Source organism: Phyllostomus discolor, chromosome 4, assembly GCF_004126475.2.
Source record: "Phyllostomus discolor isolate MPI-MPIP mPhyDis1 chromosome 4, mPhyDis1.pri.v3, whole genome shotgun sequence".
NCBI classification, from domain to species: domain Eukaryota; kingdom Metazoa; phylum Chordata; class Mammalia; order Chiroptera; family Phyllostomidae; genus Phyllostomus; species Phyllostomus discolor.
The window spans coordinates 138,792,954-138,809,689 of record NC_040906.2 but is presented as its reverse complement, the minus strand read 5'-3'; the positions used below and the strand labels follow the sequence as shown (position 1 = coordinate 138,809,689).

General features: G+C 35.9%; 1 protein-coding gene across 3 annotated transcripts in view; it reads left to right on the top strand.

The window, feature by feature from the left end:
• SLC17A5 (solute carrier family 17 member 5) overlaps window positions 1-16,736 on the top strand; it is a 62,537-nt gene that overhangs the window by 28,948 nt on the left and 16,853 nt on the right. For all 3 annotated transcript variants that reach the window (XM_036024358.1, XM_036024357.1, XM_028509905.2), the window contains 4 exons: window positions 873-991; window positions 10,436-10,594; window positions 14,143-14,275; window positions 15,270-15,417. In XM_036024358.1, the coding sequence (XP_035880251.1) occupies window positions 873-991; window positions 10,436-10,594; window positions 14,143-14,275; window positions 15,270-15,417 (559 nt within the window). The remainder of the gene's footprint in view (window positions 1-872; window positions 992-10,435; window positions 10,595-14,142; window positions 14,276-15,269; window positions 15,418-16,736) is intronic.

Genomic DNA, 16,736 nt, shown 5'->3' with positions numbered 1-16,736 from the left:
GATATTACTTTTGGAATATCTCAAAAGAAACTGCTGTTGAATCCAGGACTTAAATACTATACTTTCTAACAGAAATTACTATGTTGGACATTATAGATAGGTATATTTTTAAAAATTCCTTCTCAAGCAAAGTAAGATGCTTTCACTTGGTAGCTCTAATCTTGTCCAGGGCCTTTTATTTCTCAATCTCATTAGCATGATATACACATTTTTAATAAATTAGGTTACCACACAAACATTTTATGCAGGAAGTCTATCTGCAATCAAAGCAAAAAAAAATCAATAAACAATAACATGGCTGTGGAAATAAGAGGTTATGTAAATTTATATTTTAAAAGATTTGTCAGCATGCTCTTTCTCTCTCTTGGGCATGCCCACATCTTTCCCCACTCCCTACTTTCCCCAGGGCCTGCTCTGTCTCTCTAGAGTACACCATGCCTTTCCCCTCTCCCTGTTTCCTCCCCACAGGCACAGTCTCTCTGCCTTTGTGTTTCCTAAGCTCCAAGGGCCCCTCTTTGGCCTCTGTAACTCGATTCCTGAGCCCACAAAACACAGCCAGCTCATTTCTTCCATGGCTCACCTCTTCTACCTCTGACTTTCTAAATAAATTTTTGCAAATAAATAAATAAAAGATTTCTCTGGTATACTTTGATAGGCAGAGTCATATGGTTAAAAGTTGTTGTCTTCAAAATTCATAGAAAATAATCCAGATAACAACTATCCCATTAAAAAATTATAAGAGGAACTTGAAACAAAAACTAAACTGAAACCAAATTTACATTGAGTTTATAATGACATGACTTTTTCAAGACATTTAAAAGTTGCTGTTGGTGCATTCTAACTTTACTTAACTATTATTTGTCTGTTGTAAGGTATAGTTGGAATCATTTGGTTTGTTTTATGGATCTGGTTAGTTAGTGATACACCAGAAACTCACAGGACAATCTCCCACCAAGAAAAGGAATACATTCGTTCATCATTAAAAAATCAGGTAAGGACTTCAGCATATTTTAAAAATAATTTTAAAAGCTCTTTTTCTTCAGAATTAAGATACCAATTTTTTTTCTTTGACTGTGCCACTATCTGACCTGGAAGCCCAAGATATCACTTTTAATAGATATTTTTATTGTGCATTGCTCACTAGGCAAAGTAGAGCAGGCAAATGAAATAAATGTACAAAATACTGGTTTGTTTTGTCTGAGAAATTCCAATTCTCTCTAGATTAAATTTATGAAAAAAATACTTTTTAATTTTAAACCCTCGAGAGCAATGATTTTCAACATTTTTCATCATGGCACACATAAACTAATTACTAAAATTCTGAAACACACCATAAAATATATTTTTTGCCAATCTGACAGAAAAAAAAATGGTAATATGATTCATTCGCACCAGACAGCTATTGTGTTGGCTGTTGTCATTTTTTTTTTATTTGACAATCTAAGGAAAAAGAAGTCAGTGCCCTGACTAAATAGTCAGGTATTGCATGCTTTAAAAATTCCTGCAGCACACCTCTGTGCTGCAGCTCACCAGTTTAAATTTGCTGTTCTAGCGTGATTATCAAGTGAATCTTAAGTATATCTTTTCTTCTTAATTAGTAGAAAATAAAATGTGTTACTTATTAAAGGAAATATAAATATGTTACTTATAGCTTTATTCTAAATGTTAGTTGTTAGAAGACTAATTGGTATGTTTTTATCTGTATTTTAAATGAGTGTGATTTAATGAGGACAGCCCATTTATTATCATATATAATAATATAATATATACCTATTTGCCCTCTTTAGAAAAAATTTTATGTTTTATTAAACACAAAAGCAAGTCAGAAATAAAAGTCTGCCATAATTTCATATAGTAAGTACTCAAGTTATGGAAAAAAATATTTGCCTTTTGGAAAAATAAAAGAATAATATGAAAACATTAGGAAAATTTAAAGTATATATAGTCTATAAAATATTTCATTTAAAATTTTTATTGCCCATTATGTTATTATTATTGATATTTTCAATTTTTACATATAGTATAGCCAGGCAGTATTTAAACATTCACTCATTTACATTTCTTTTAAGTTTTTAAATTTTGCTACAAATGCCTCCACAAACTGCTTAACTTTAGCAAATATGGCATCTCTTGGGCTTTGCTAAAGGTTGGTGAAAACTTAGAAGAAATCAGCAATGTAATAAGGAAAGTTACTTTGAGAGCTTGGAGTCCTTTGTGATTTGAATCAAATGATTTACCCACTTTTTTCCTTTAAGGACCAGATAAAAAGAATTTAATGCCTTATAAACAAGTCTTGCCACATAAAACTTGATATGTTTTGTCACATTTTCTCAGCATTAATGGCCAATGGCTAATTTGTTCCAATACTTTATTTTTATTATTATTTTTATGAGCTTAGGGAACTTTTTAATTTTAGATTTTTTGTTAAAGCTTTCTCCACCTGATGTGTTTCTAAATCTGTCCATTATCCAAATCTAAGTTAATTTGTTCTTTCATATGCTCAGAAAGTAGAATATTCAGAAGCAAGAGGAGTTAGGAGGATTAAATCTTGGATCCACAATATCTGCTGTACTTTATTCATTCTTTAAACATTTTTTGAGAACTTACTACATCCTAGGTTCTTTTTCAGGTACTGAGAATTTAAAAATTAATGACAGAAAGACAATGAACAAGACATGGTTCTTGTGAGATCTGTGATCTCCAAAAGGAGACAGACATTAAGGAACAGAATTTCAGTACTGTATAGGCTGCGTGATGCAGTGCCATAAGACAGACAGCACTACTGTTGTGGTGCTGTTGGAAAGCAGCAGCAAATCTATATTGGTCTTAATTTTTTAATTTTACTTATTTATTTTCTGAGAGAGGGGGAGTGAGGGTGAAAGAGAGGGAGAGAAAAATCGATGTGAGAGAGAAACATGGATCGTTTGCTTCTCGTATACACCCCAACTGGGCACTGAACCTGCAGTCCAGGCATGTGTCCTGAGGTGGAATCAAACTGGCAACATTTTGCTTTGCTGGACGATACCCAACTGAGCCATACTGGTCAGGGCTATCTTCATTTTTATCTAAAAGTTGGGGGCTAAATCTGTTAGTCAGGAAAGGAGATGTTTGCTCCTTTTTGTGGTTTAGAGCATTCATGTTTTTGTCTGTGCTCAGACATGATTATAGAGTGATCTTGTTTTTGTCTCATTCCATCATGTTTGCAGAGTGGCTTTGTTCAAGTTCAATGGTCAAACACCCTGACCTAGTTGATAGAAGCTGGCCAGTTCAGGTGACAACAACCTGGGGTTGCTTTTTTCTCTCTCACTAATAAAAGTATATCCAGTCTCAAAAGGGAAGTTGAAAACCAGACAAATTGGGGGATTGAGATGAGCAGGCATTCCATACCAAGGATATGGTGGGAGCAAAGGCACAAGAGACAGAGGGTGATATCTGCCAGGAAGCGTAGCAGTTGGCAAAAAGCAAAGAGCTGCAAGAGATATAGGGGGTAGGCAAAAGTCAGATTGTGGGGGGTCCCCTGTGTCTCACTGAAGAGCTTAGACTTTATCCTGTAGGCACTGGGATGCCATGAATTGTTTGTGAGCTTGGTGACAGAATGAGGTTTGCATTCTAGAGAGCTTACATGGACAGCTGTGTGAAAAATACCTGCACGAGATAGGCAGGGGTTCTGGTTAGAATGCTTTCTCACTTATCAAGCTAAGAAAAAGTCAATACTATATTATAGACAGAAATGAGATTTCATTCTTACAATGAGTAGATCTTACATTTATGCCAATGTATATCATTCCGATTCTGATTTAGAAATTGTTACAAAAAGAGCAATAAAATCTTTGGGGCACTCGGCAGGTAAACTCAGGCCAGCTTATAACTAGTGTACTCTTAAAGCACACTAGTGATTGTTTTAAGATCATCAACTTTTACTCAGTTTCAAAGATCTCTTTTTAATTAAGTGTGAAAAAACATTGTCACTTCACTGAGGCTTTCTTTGTTAGAGATCTGGTATTGTTTTTTCTTTTATTTACTTGATTCCTGAGAACAACATGTATTATAACTCCTTTGCTTCAGAAAAAGCATACAATTTGGCAACATTATGAAGCAAATGCGGTCCTTGGTTTGAATATTTAGTTGTAAATTAAGAACATCTATTTCATGCAACTTTTTCAAAATCAACTTGTTACTTGCTTATGATAGGAAAACATTTTTCTGTGAATTTGCACTTAAAGATACTCAAGTATTTCTTAAATTACCTTGCCCTTCCTATATTCTGAAAATTAACACATTTGACAACAAATAATTTTTGGTAATTTGTCCTTTTTTGTTTAAGTGTTTAAGCTTGTATGGAAAAAGCTGGTCTATTATTACAAATTTAATGATACATTCTCTATACAAGATTCAAGACCTCATTGATGTTCTTTAAGAAATTCATAACAATTCACATATCTAAAGAAAATTGCCTTTCAAAATGTTTGCTGGGAAGATGATCTGAGCAATTTAAAAATTTCCTTTATTTATCACCAGTGGTATTTTAGAAACAATAGCAAGAGAATAATTTTAGATCCAGAATATCAGAAAAAGCTGTTTTGTACTTTTGTTAAGGTCTTACCTTAAACTACGTCATCCATTATGGTAGGCACTAGCCCATGTGGCTATTAAATTTTAATTTAAACTAAATTAAAAATTCTGTTCCTCTGTTGCACTAGCCGGATTTTAAGGGCTTAATAGCCACATGCAGCTATTGGTTACCACACTGAGAAATGCAGATATTGGACATTTCCATTGTTGTAGAAAGTTCTATTAGACATCACTGCCTTAAAACCTTGAAGGATTTTTTTAGTGTCTGCTGAATACTTGGATAGTTTCTCCTAATAACATTTAAAAATTCATCTTTAACTTGAATGTTTTTATAAATGAAGATTTTTCTTCCCTGAATATAACTTATAATGTGGAAATATAATACCATAAATTGATCTCACAGTTCTTATTGGGGGAAAAGAAAACCTTTCTATATATTTTATTGATTATGCTATTATAGTTGTCCCAATTTTTTCTCCCTTTTATCCCCACTCTGCTCTGCAGCCCCCACCCTCCAGCATTCCCCCTCCCCCACGCCCTTAGTTCATGTCCATGGGTTCTACATGTAAGTTCTTTGGCTTCTCTATTTCCTATACTATTCTTAACCTCTCCCTATTTTATGCCTACCAATTATGCTTCTTATTCCCTGTGCTTCCCCCTGGATTCTCCCCTTCCCCCTTCCTCTCCCCACTGATGACCCTCTAGGTGATCTCCATTTCTGTGATTCTCTTCCTCTTCTAGTTGTTTGCTTAGTTTTTGCTTTTGTTATTTAGGTTCAGTTGTTGATAGTTATGAGTTTATTGTCATTTTATTGTTCATAGTTTTTGACCTTCTATTTCTTAGATAAGTCCCTTCAACATTTTATATAATAAGGGCTTGGTGATGATGAACTCCTTTAACTTGACCTTATCTGGGAAGCACTTTATCTGCCCTTCCATTCTAAATGACAGCTTTGCTAGATAAAGTAATCTTCGATGTAGGTCCTTGCCTTTCTTGACTTCCAATACTTCTTTCCAGCCCCTTGTTTCTTGTAACGTTTCTTTTGAAAAATCAGCTGATAGCCTTGTGGGAACTCCTTTGTAGGTAACTGTATCCTTTTCTCTTGCTGCTTTTAAGATTTCCTCGTTATCTTTAATCTTGGGTAATGTAATTATGTTGTGCCTTGGTGTGTGCTTCCTTGGGTCCAACTTTTTCGGGACTCTCTGAGGTTCCTGGACTTCCTGGACATCTATTTTGTTTGCCAGATTAGGGAAGTTTTTCTTCATTAATTTTTCAAGTAACTTTTCCATTTCTTGCTCTTCCTCTTCTCCTTCTGGCAGCCCTATGATTTGGATGTTAAAGCACTTGAAGTTGTCCCAGAGGTCCCTAAGACTCTCCTCATTTCTTTGAATTCTTGTTTCTTCATTCCATTCTGGTTGGGTTTATTTCTTCCTTTTGACCCAAATCATTGATTTGAGTCCTGGTTTCCTTCCTGTCACTGTTGGTTCCCTGAATATTTTGCCTTATTTCACTTTGGGTATCCTTCATTTGTTCTTTCATTTTGTGACCAAGCTCAGTCAATTCTGTGAGCATTTTGATTGCCAGGGTTTTGAACTCTCCATCAGATAGGTTGGCTGTCTCTACATCACTTAGCTCTCTTTCTGGAGTTGTACTCTGTTCTTTCATTTGGGCCATATTTCTTTGTCTTGTGTGCACCTGTTAAGTTGTTAGAGGATGGGGCCTTAGGTAGTCACCTGGGCAGGGCAACCCTCTTTGTAGCACTGCCTGTGGGGGAGGGGCCAGAGAGGAAAAAATGTGCCCACTTGCTTCGCTCTAGCCCCACTTTCCAACAAATTCTCCTGTGAGACTAGGAGGTTCTCCCACCTTCTCGACCCCCACAGTATTTTACAGCTAGAGGTTTTGAGTCTTTAATTTCTCTGTCAGCCAGCCACTCCTCACCCATGCAGTCCACCACCTTGCCAAGGGCCCTCTCTGCCCATCCAACTGCCCATCTCCACCGTCCTACCCGTCTGGATGAATGTTTCTTAAAACTCCTGGGTTGTCGGAGTTCCATGCAGTTTGATATTCTGGAAATTCTTGTTCTTTATTTTTGTTAAATTGGTTGTTATCCTTCTTTTGGTTGTGCAAGGAAGTGAAGCATTTCCGCCTATGCATCCATCTTGGCTGGAACTCAAAACTGTTGTTTTCTACCCAATTTACAAATGAACTCTAAGCTGTAACATGTGCATATCATATTCTTTCCAAACATAATTACCATGTCCTTTTTGTGAGGAGACCTTTAAGATCTGCTCTCTTAGCAACTTTGAAGTATACAATATAGTATTACTAACTTTAGTCACCGTGCTGTATGTTAGGTTCCCAAAACTTACTCATCCTGTAACTGGACATTTGCACCTGTTGACGGACATTTCCCCCACCCCTCATTCCCTGGCAACTACCATTCCACTCTCTGTTTCTATGAGTTCCTCCCTTTTTTTTTATTCCACATGTTATATCATGCAGTATTTGTCATTCTCTATCTGATTTGTTTCATTTAGCACAGTGCCCTCAAGGTCCATTCATGTTGCAAATGGCAGGATTTCTTTTCATATTTCAATGGCTGATTGTCTAAGTCAGTATTCTCCAAGGGCTCCCAGACCTGTCCAAGAGGGGCTGGGGCTGGTTCACAACTACCTCCAGGGTTCACAGCTGGGACCAAGGTCTGTATGTCTTTTACCCAAAGCACAGATGTGTAAGATTCCTCCCAGGTCCCTTGGCATGTGGTGCTTGACCCCACAGCAAGACACTTTTGTCTGTGGACAGATGCCAGCTGAGCCTAGGACATCTTATTTGGCTATCTTGCTGACTGATATCACTCTCCACTTACAGCTGGTCTTGGTTGGGTGATTCTCTAAAAACATCAGATTATCAAAACTTCAGTTGATATATATAGGCTGTGAAAATATGCCAGCATGGCTAAATTTCCTTCATTTGTACAAACAAGATTATACCTAAATACTGGTGAAATGCTACAAAAGCTTTTTTCAGCATATTCTTATAAAACACCACTGTCAACACGTGCAAGTACATACAGCAGTAATCTTAAAATTATTACATATTCCACACTAAAGTTTCTATTTCTGGGAGGGGGATACATTATTCAGAATATATTTAGTTTTCAAAGATCGGATACATTTAAACTTGTACCTTTCAACACAGAAGTGTGATTCAGTTCCTTTGTCAGTTTCAAATCCATATTAAAAGAGCTATGTTCCAAATTCCTTTAAACTCTAAAATCTTTAGACTGGTCTTGTCCTTCCTTTTATCTCTGAGCTTTTCAAACAATGGGGGTACATGGAGAGGTTGCAGGCTTCTTCAATCTCTATAGTAGCAGGTCCCAAATTTTGCTACACATTGAAAACCCATGGGAATCTTTAATCCATACTGCCACGTACCTCATACCCACTCCCAACCTGGTTTAGTTGGTCTGGGATGTGATCTTGACCTCAGGGTTTTTTAAGTTCCCTGTGCAGCAAAGTTTGGGAACCACTGCTTTATAGAACTACCAGTGAAGCCTTTTGGAATATATGCCTTGGCCCTACACTCAGAGGTTTTGTTTTTGTTTTTGATTCAATAGACCTGGGATTGAGTACAGCCAACTATAATTCCAAGTATCAAAGATGATTCTGAAGCATAGCTGGAATTAAGAACCACTGCTATACAAGAATAAGTGTTCTCTCTCCTTCTCTTCCCCTATATATCCTACGTCTTTGATACATAGTGGAGAAGATAAAAACATAACTGCCAAGTCAAATAGGAAAAAGGTACTTTTTCTACAAGATGGTTAATACTGCTTCTACCTGTTTTTGAAATAACAGTGAACCCTGGAAGCAGAAACATAAATTGATCTAACTTTTGAGAAAGAAACCACAGAGCCTTAGTATATAGGAAATGCAGTTATCTAACGCTCCAGACCAGTGGTCTCCATGCTTTCTTTCTTTTTTTCTTTTTTTTTTTTTGAAGTTATTGGGGTGATCCAGGCTTTCTTGATCATTCATCAGTGAAACATTGGGGGCAGCTAACAATTTGAGTGTATGCATTTTTTTTCCTTTTTTAATCCTCACCCAGGGATATGTTCATTGATTTGATGGCGAAAGGAAGGGAGAGAAGAGAAAACATTGATATGAGGGAGATATCAGTTTTGTTGACTGGGAATCGAACCTGCAACTTTTGGTTTCTAGGATGATGCTTCAACCAACTGAGCCACCTGGCCAGGGCATTGAGTATATATATTTTTTCACAGGTTATCTACATGTACTACTGTACTTATATACATTATAAAGTATATAAAAATAGACTCTTTAAAGGGTGAATAAGAAATAAATACATAAATTAAAAATTTTAATGGGAAACACCTTTTTATCACTTAAAAATCAGTAATAATAATGTTCTTTAAGGAGAGCAGTGTGTTTGAATACGTTATATTTGATGAGCCAGCCATTATTTTGTTTGGTGAGACAGCTGACAAAGAACTCATATGAGGAAGTGCCAACTCTGTTATTTGCTTATTGTTCACTTGTGCTTACATTATTAGAATTCCTTTCTACTGACTCTTTGTAAGAGTCTTTTGAAGACACTGTTGATTTTGTGAGATTTGTTTTAAGTAACACTTGCTAATAAAATCCATAAACCCACCGTAAAAGGCGAGTATAAACTGTAATACACTGTAATGCACTGAGGGCAAACAAACAAGTGAGGACGCCATTAACCCCTTTGGATTGGGGCAGTCATACAACACGTGATTATATGTGTCAGTCAGTTTTAACCAAGAGCTGCAAGGCAAATAAAAGCTTTGTTTGTTTTTGTTTGTTTGTTTGTTTTAAGGAATTGCAAATTCCTTAAAACAGATTTGAATAGAAACTCAACTCTGTCCCAAGGGGGAAAAGAGGACAGAACTTATAAAGACAGAAAAAGAGGGGCTTCCAAAGGGGTAACATGAGTTGCTTTGAAAGAGCTGGGATTGGTGCTGGCAAGCAGACTTCCACTATGCTGTACAGGATTAATTGTTTATATCTATTGCTAGGTGAAAATTTTGTTTTTTAAAATAGAGTGCAGTGATGCAGAGCCATTTCCAGGCGCTGTATCAAGATGAGCCGTTGGGTTTAGCCATTGTTTCACGTGGAGGGGGTGTGTTAACTAACTGAGCTTCCTGGAGGCCTCCCGGCTCTGTTTGAGATTGCTCTCCTGACAGTATCAAATCTGTTTTGCTGTTTTTCTTTTATATCTGACATACTTCAGGACCAGTCTATTTATTAAATATTAATAGAATTTAATTTCTTTTTTTTAGAATAAAAGTGAGTATAGATAAAAGTTCTAATATGTCTCCCCACACCCTGCTGGATCATCTTGCATATCCTTGGGGTACTTCCACCCTACTTTGAAGACTATTACTCCAAATAGCTCCATAAAAATAGTTCTATTGCACAGTTCTTATAAATCATTGTAATTTAATACAGACTGTAAAATGAGATATGAGTTCTAATAGGACTTGCAGTCTTTCATTTACGCTTATGCCAACCTCTGAATTTGATTGTGAAACTGTTCTCTAATTTATAGATGGAGGAATTAATACTGCAGGTGACTTCTGACATTCATAAGGAGTGCTTGTGGTTGACATTATTGCTCTAATTACATTTGTTTTTCTTCTAATCTGAAAATGGACTCTTACTCTTTAATATTTTAAAAGAATTCATTTAAAAATGTGGAATTTACTAATCAAGGCTGATAATGTGTTCTAAATGGAATTTTGGCTGATAAGGTACGTATCTAAACATCGCAAAACAAAGCTATTGCTTGCCCTAAATGTGCCTTTTTTTTTTTTCAGCTTTCTTCACAGAAGTCAGTTCCATGGGTTCCCATGCTAAAATCCCTGCCACTTTGGGCTATTGTTGTTGCACACTTTTCTTATAACTGGAGTTTTTATACTTTGTTGACATTATTGCCTACTTACATGAAGGAGATCCTAAGGTTCAATGTTCAAGCGGTAAGAAAATATACTCATATGCTTCTTATTTAGAGTACAGAATTTAAACTACACACAGAATTTGTTTTCATCTATGTGAAATTCAGTTATTTTGTATCTTCCATTTTACTCTAATATACTAAATTTTAGAGACTTCTCTTTTTGCTTCAAACTTCTTTCTTTTCTCAGTGTGTGTTAACACTTGACTCAAGGCATCTTTTGGTTGGTACGCCTTTAACCATAAAGTCCTACTAATCCCTAGTAACATGCCAGGACCTATCAGATGACAACTTCAAGTGGCACCAATATTCACTTCTACAAGGGATGGTGGTGGGGCTTTTCAGGCAGCTGAAGAGGAGTTGGGAGGTGCAAAGTCCTTGTGCAGAGGTTACTCTGCAGCATCATTTAGGCATTGGAAGAGCTATAGTTAGAAAGTTACATAAGAAGGACCTTTGAACTCATCAAATTGAGGGAGTTCCTATTATCTCTATTTACATTGATGGATTTTGTCTTTAAAGAGATTGAAAAAAAGCCTAAAGAGAATAAGGCACAGTTTATAAGGAAAACTGGTGATATCTTCTGGAGGGCCGGCCGGCCCCTTGTAATACAGGCTTCCCCTGCTAAGTGAGTGGTCTAGGAACCCATCTGTATCAGTGTACCACCTGGCATTGTGGTGAGAGGCTGTGTACAGGTTCAGTGAATTTTTTTTGAAGACTCTTTCAGCATGTTTTGTGGTGGGTGATTTATGAACACACGTGTCTCACTGAGTGTTTAGCAGTTTTGACCAAAAACAGCATGAGCCCCATGCCCCCACCATTCACCCAATCTTACCCGAAGCAACTTTTTTTATTTTCCTTGATGAAAAAAGTCCTCAAAGGGAAACATTTTGCTGATACGGAAGAGGTGAAACAAAAAGCAGCAGAAGCACTAAAAGGCATCAAAATCAGAGTTCAAAAACTGTTCTGAGCAGTGGAAAAAACATCTTGAAAGTGCATCGTATCAAATGGAGAGTACTTTGAAGGTGACTGAAGTTTAAACGTGCCCTAAGAATAAATACACAATTTTTATAAATAAATTCCAGGGTTTTGGGCGGTCTCCTCTCATAAATTAAAACCATAACCATATACCACTTCATACCTGTTTAAATATTTTTTAAAAAACAGAAAATAATAAGTGTTGTTGTTAAGGATGTACAATCATACATTACTGGTGAGAATGTAAAATCATGTAGCAATTGTATAAGGGTTTGTCAAGTCCTCAGAAAATTAAACATAAAGTTACCATGTGACCCAACAATTCCATTCCTAGGTCTATGCCCAAAAGAACTGAAAACAGATGTCCACACAAATACATGTACACAGATGTTCATAGCAGCATTACTCATAATGACCAAAAAGTGGAAACAACCCAAATGTCCATCAGCTAGTGAATAGATAAACAAAAGGTGGTATATTCATGCAATGGAATATTACTCAGCCACAAAGTGAAAGATAGCCCTTGATAGGGCCCAGGGCAGACTACCCCAAGATATTCCACACTAGCATATTGATTATTTCAAACTAAAATCATTTAAGAAGCAGCAGGGAGTGAGAGGAGCTCTCTAGCTCTCCTGCTAATCTAAATTTAGAAAGAAAGAATAAAATTCTCGTCATGTTGTTTTCCATTGGACCCTGCAGATAGAGATTCTGGGAGGCTGACAAGGTAAGAAAAAGTTCGGTGGTGCTCACCACCAAAAGTCTAGTTTCCATCTGTCACCATGTATTTGACCCCCTAGAAGCCTCTTTTCAACCTGGATTTTTTCCTTAAAAATCAGTATATCACACTTATGAAATGGCTTTTGCTTAAGATAAAACTTGCTTTGAGAAGCTTTGTATTTAAAATTATAATCTCTTGTTAATTAAAATTTCTAAAGCTCTTGATCTTTTGCTATAAGCTTGTTTTTTCTTATGAGTTTGGTTTCATCCTTTATTCTCACTTTTCTTTTTTCCTTGTTTTTTCCAATTCTACTGTTCAAGTAAATGCAAGGCATTCTGTCCTTGCACAGAAAGCTTAATAACTGTAGAAGATGTCCATGGAATGAATAAATGTTGAAGATTTTAGTAGTTTTAGGTTGTTGGGAGAGTTTTTAACATCAGAGCTGTAAAAAATAATTGGCGCTTTAAGTAGAAAAATTCAGTAACTCTGATAAACTTTCACCCTTATCCCACCAGGGAACAAGACCTAGATTTGAAGATTAACTTCTCTGTTTGTGATAGTCTTTTCACCTGTAGCATTCTGCCATGGGTGATGATAGATGTGATCCCACTATGCAGAAGTCTAAATGGAATAAAATTTAAAGAGGAAATTACATGGCATAATGCCAGAAAGAAATAAAAATTTTCAGTTACAGAACAACTGGAAGCATACAACATCTGAATACAGAGAACCACAAACTATAATGAAAGAAATTAAATATTTTCTTAAGGACACAAATTTAAAATATTAAAATTTTTTGGTCTGCACCATGAATGGTGCTTAAATGGAATTATTGCAAGATTTAAATATTGCTTATAAAATATCTTTCTGCATTTTTTGAGTTTGTAAACACTAAGGAGGGTATCCATCTCTCTTAGACTATAAAAACATTTGTTTTTATCAGAATTAGGCCATTTAATCTTGGCACTTCAGGTTTGTGCTAAGGAAACATGAATAGAAGAAAAATTTCTCTTTTTTTTTTGAGTGTGTGCTCTTTATTTTACAGATTGTGATTTTTTTTTAAAAAGTTTCAAATCATTTCCTACCAAAAAAAATAATAACACATTTATTTCCATAATCAATTCTGTTTTCTATCTCCTGGTGGTTTCATTTTGTTCAGGTGGTAACTTAAAAATTAGAGTGTCTCTCAGTCACCTCACTGCCTTTTGTCTACCACTCAAAGCATGTGCTAGTGTACCAGTCACTTGACCTAGATGGTGTTCACTTAAAAGTAATTCATTAAGAGCCCTGGCTGGGTAGCTTAGTTGGTAGAGCATCATCCTGATGTACCAAGGTTGTGGGTTTGATCCCTGGTCAGGGCACATACAAGAAGCAACCAATGAGTACATAAATAAGTGGAACAACAAATCAATGTTCCTCTTTCTCTTCCCCTTCCATTCTCTAAAGCCAATTTTAAAAAGAATAATTCATTAAGATACATATTTATGTTTTCGTATGTTTTTTATAATAAAAAATATTTTTAAAAAAATAAGTAAAAATTGAAGACAGAAACTGTTCAGTGGGGAAAATCCATAGGCTAATAGGGATACTTGTCTTCTCTCACTGAAGCTACAGCCCAAGTCCCCAAATAACATTCAAGAGTGCCTTGAGCAGACTGAATGGTGGTGAGCTCTAGTTCCCTCTGAGACATGATCTTATGGACTGCACTGAGCTGAATCCCAAAATCCTTCTGTAAACCAAACTTATTAACTATATAAAATTAACAGTATAGTGCTATGGATTTCTTTTGTTTTCAAGTGGTGGTGGAGGTGTGTGTGTGTATTTTGGTTCTTCCTGCCACCATAATTCATCCTATATCTTCTTATTCCTCCCAGAATGGGTTTTTATCAGCAGTGCCTTATTTTGGCTGTTGGCTATGTATGATCCTGTCTGGTCAAGCTGCTGACCATTTAAGAGCAAAATGGAATTTTTCAACTATATGTGTTCGAAGAGTTTTCAGCCTTATAGGTAAGTGAAGTGACTCAGGTTTTCTTTTGGCTCACAGTTATTTACTGTGTTTACAGTGTTAAGGCAGAGTATAAATGATAATATTCATCATTTATTTTGTTCACATATTAAAGCAGTATGTTTAATGCATGTAGTGCATTAGCTTACAGAATTATCCTATTTGGGATTATTATATAAACATCTCTGGATACCTACTACTGAAATTTGCTGTCCTGTTCCACTGCTTACTTACTTCGACTCAAGAAATTATTCCACACCTTCAAATGAAGTAAGTTCCTTTAGAATAGATTTTTAAAAAGGCCTTTCTTCTTTTTGGCTTTCTGTGGACCTGATCTGTTCAGTACAGTAGCTACCAGCCATATGTTGCTATTTAAATTCAATTGAAATTTAAAAATTAGCTTCTCATTGCATTATATACAAATACAACAATCCTGTCATCACAGAGTGTTTCTGGTTCGCACTGCTGTAGACACAGAGAAAATGGCAGCCCATTAAGTCCCTTCCTATGTTATATTTTATGCTTAATTGCCTATAATAAGCTATGCATATTGCTTTCAGTTGTCAAAACCTGGATAGAGTGCTTTTCAAACTTTATCCAACAGTTTATAATTTAGTTTATTTTCTTTGAATTTTAAATCACACTGTATCAACTATTGCCTCTCTCTGGGACCATATTTTTCAGTTATTCTCTTTTTGTTCTTTTCTCTAACGTTGTAGATAAAACTGTAGCTGAGTCTTGGTCACATGTAGATTTAATGGACTGCAAAATGAGATTTTCCTTTTACTTTTACATGAGTTTCCTTAATTGCATGCCTATATGTTTTCCACAAGTTTTTTCATGAAACTATGTAATTTAAATTTGGAGTCTTCTAGGTAATACAATGTTTCTACAGTAGGTGGCAGTAATACCAAACATCAGATTTATGCTATATTAAAGTAGAGCAAGCAAATATTAATGCTAGGGCTTTTTCTTTTTATAACCTTTTAACTTCAGGAATGATTGGACCTGCAGTATTTCTGGTTGCCGCTGGATTTATAGGTTGTGATTATTCTTTGGCTGTTGCATTCCTAACCATATCAACAACACTAGGAGGCTTTTGCTCTTCTGGATTTAGCATCAACCACCTGGATATTGCTCCTTCGTGAGTACAAATATAAAGAGTGGCTATGATTAACATTAAATTATTTTTAATTGTGGGAAAATATACATAACATGATATTTGCCATTTTAAGGGTACAGTTCTGTGGCATTAGGTGCATACACATAGTTGTGCAGCCACCACCACAATCCATCTCCTAAACTCTATCTTCTCAAACTGAAACACCCTACCCATTAAACTAACTTCCCATCCGCCTCCCCCACAGTCTCTGGCAACCACCTTTCTACTTTCTTCTCTATGGATTTGACTACTCTAGAAATGACTAAATTCTTAAATAAGATTTCAGTTACACAATAATTAGAGCATGAAGATTTTTTTTTAATTTAAATCTCTATCATCACCTGTGTACACAGTGTTTCCATAAAAACAGTACATAAAATAGTTTATAACTGCTGCTAATGGTAGAGAAAGTATGATCAGTGATGCATATACCCTTAACAATGAGGAACCAAAGAAAGAAACCTGTAACAGTTAGGCATTCAAGAAACCATTTGAAATAAAAGATAGCCTAAGCAAAAGCTCTAGGACTGTAAGCTCAGAGAGTGCAGGGGACAACTCTGTCTTTTGTACCACAGTGGTCCCAGCACCTGGGACTGTTCAGTCAATCAATTGCGTGAATGGAAGAATAAAAATAGACTTTCATATTCAATACCATGTTGAAATTCTTTCTGAAAAACTATTTGTGTATTGATCTTACCATATTTTTCTTTAAAGCTTTCTTTACTATTCATGTATAATAAAATCAATCTTTATAGTCTCTATTAAATTTAAATACAGAATTCTCAGCCAACACGCAAAACCCTCCATATTATGGCCCCAACCTATCTTTATAATTTTATTTCTCCCTCCCTTGCTTCATCTTCTGGGAATTAACTGAACTAAATTACTCTTTATTTTCTAAAAATATCCCCCAGCACACACATGTACTTTCCTAGCTTTGGCCTTTTGCTCATGGTAGTCTATATACCTAGAATGCCCAATCATTATTAAATTCACATACTGTATCCTCGGCCAGAATAACTGGCCTGTGACCTCAGAAAATCACATTCAGAGGATGTAGTGATGTTCATTTTGATCACCCAGTCAAGGTGTTGTCAAGTTACTCTAATAGTTATTTTTTTCTCCTTCAACTAAAAAGCATCTCTGGAGAGATGCTTTGAAATCATGCAGACATCCTGCTCCTCCTCAAACTGCCCTCACCACCCCGACTTTAGATTGAGTGTCTTTTGATGATCCATGCCAAACCATGGCTGTTTAAAGAAAATATTTCAACCCTGTCCTCCATTCTTATCAGTCAGGAT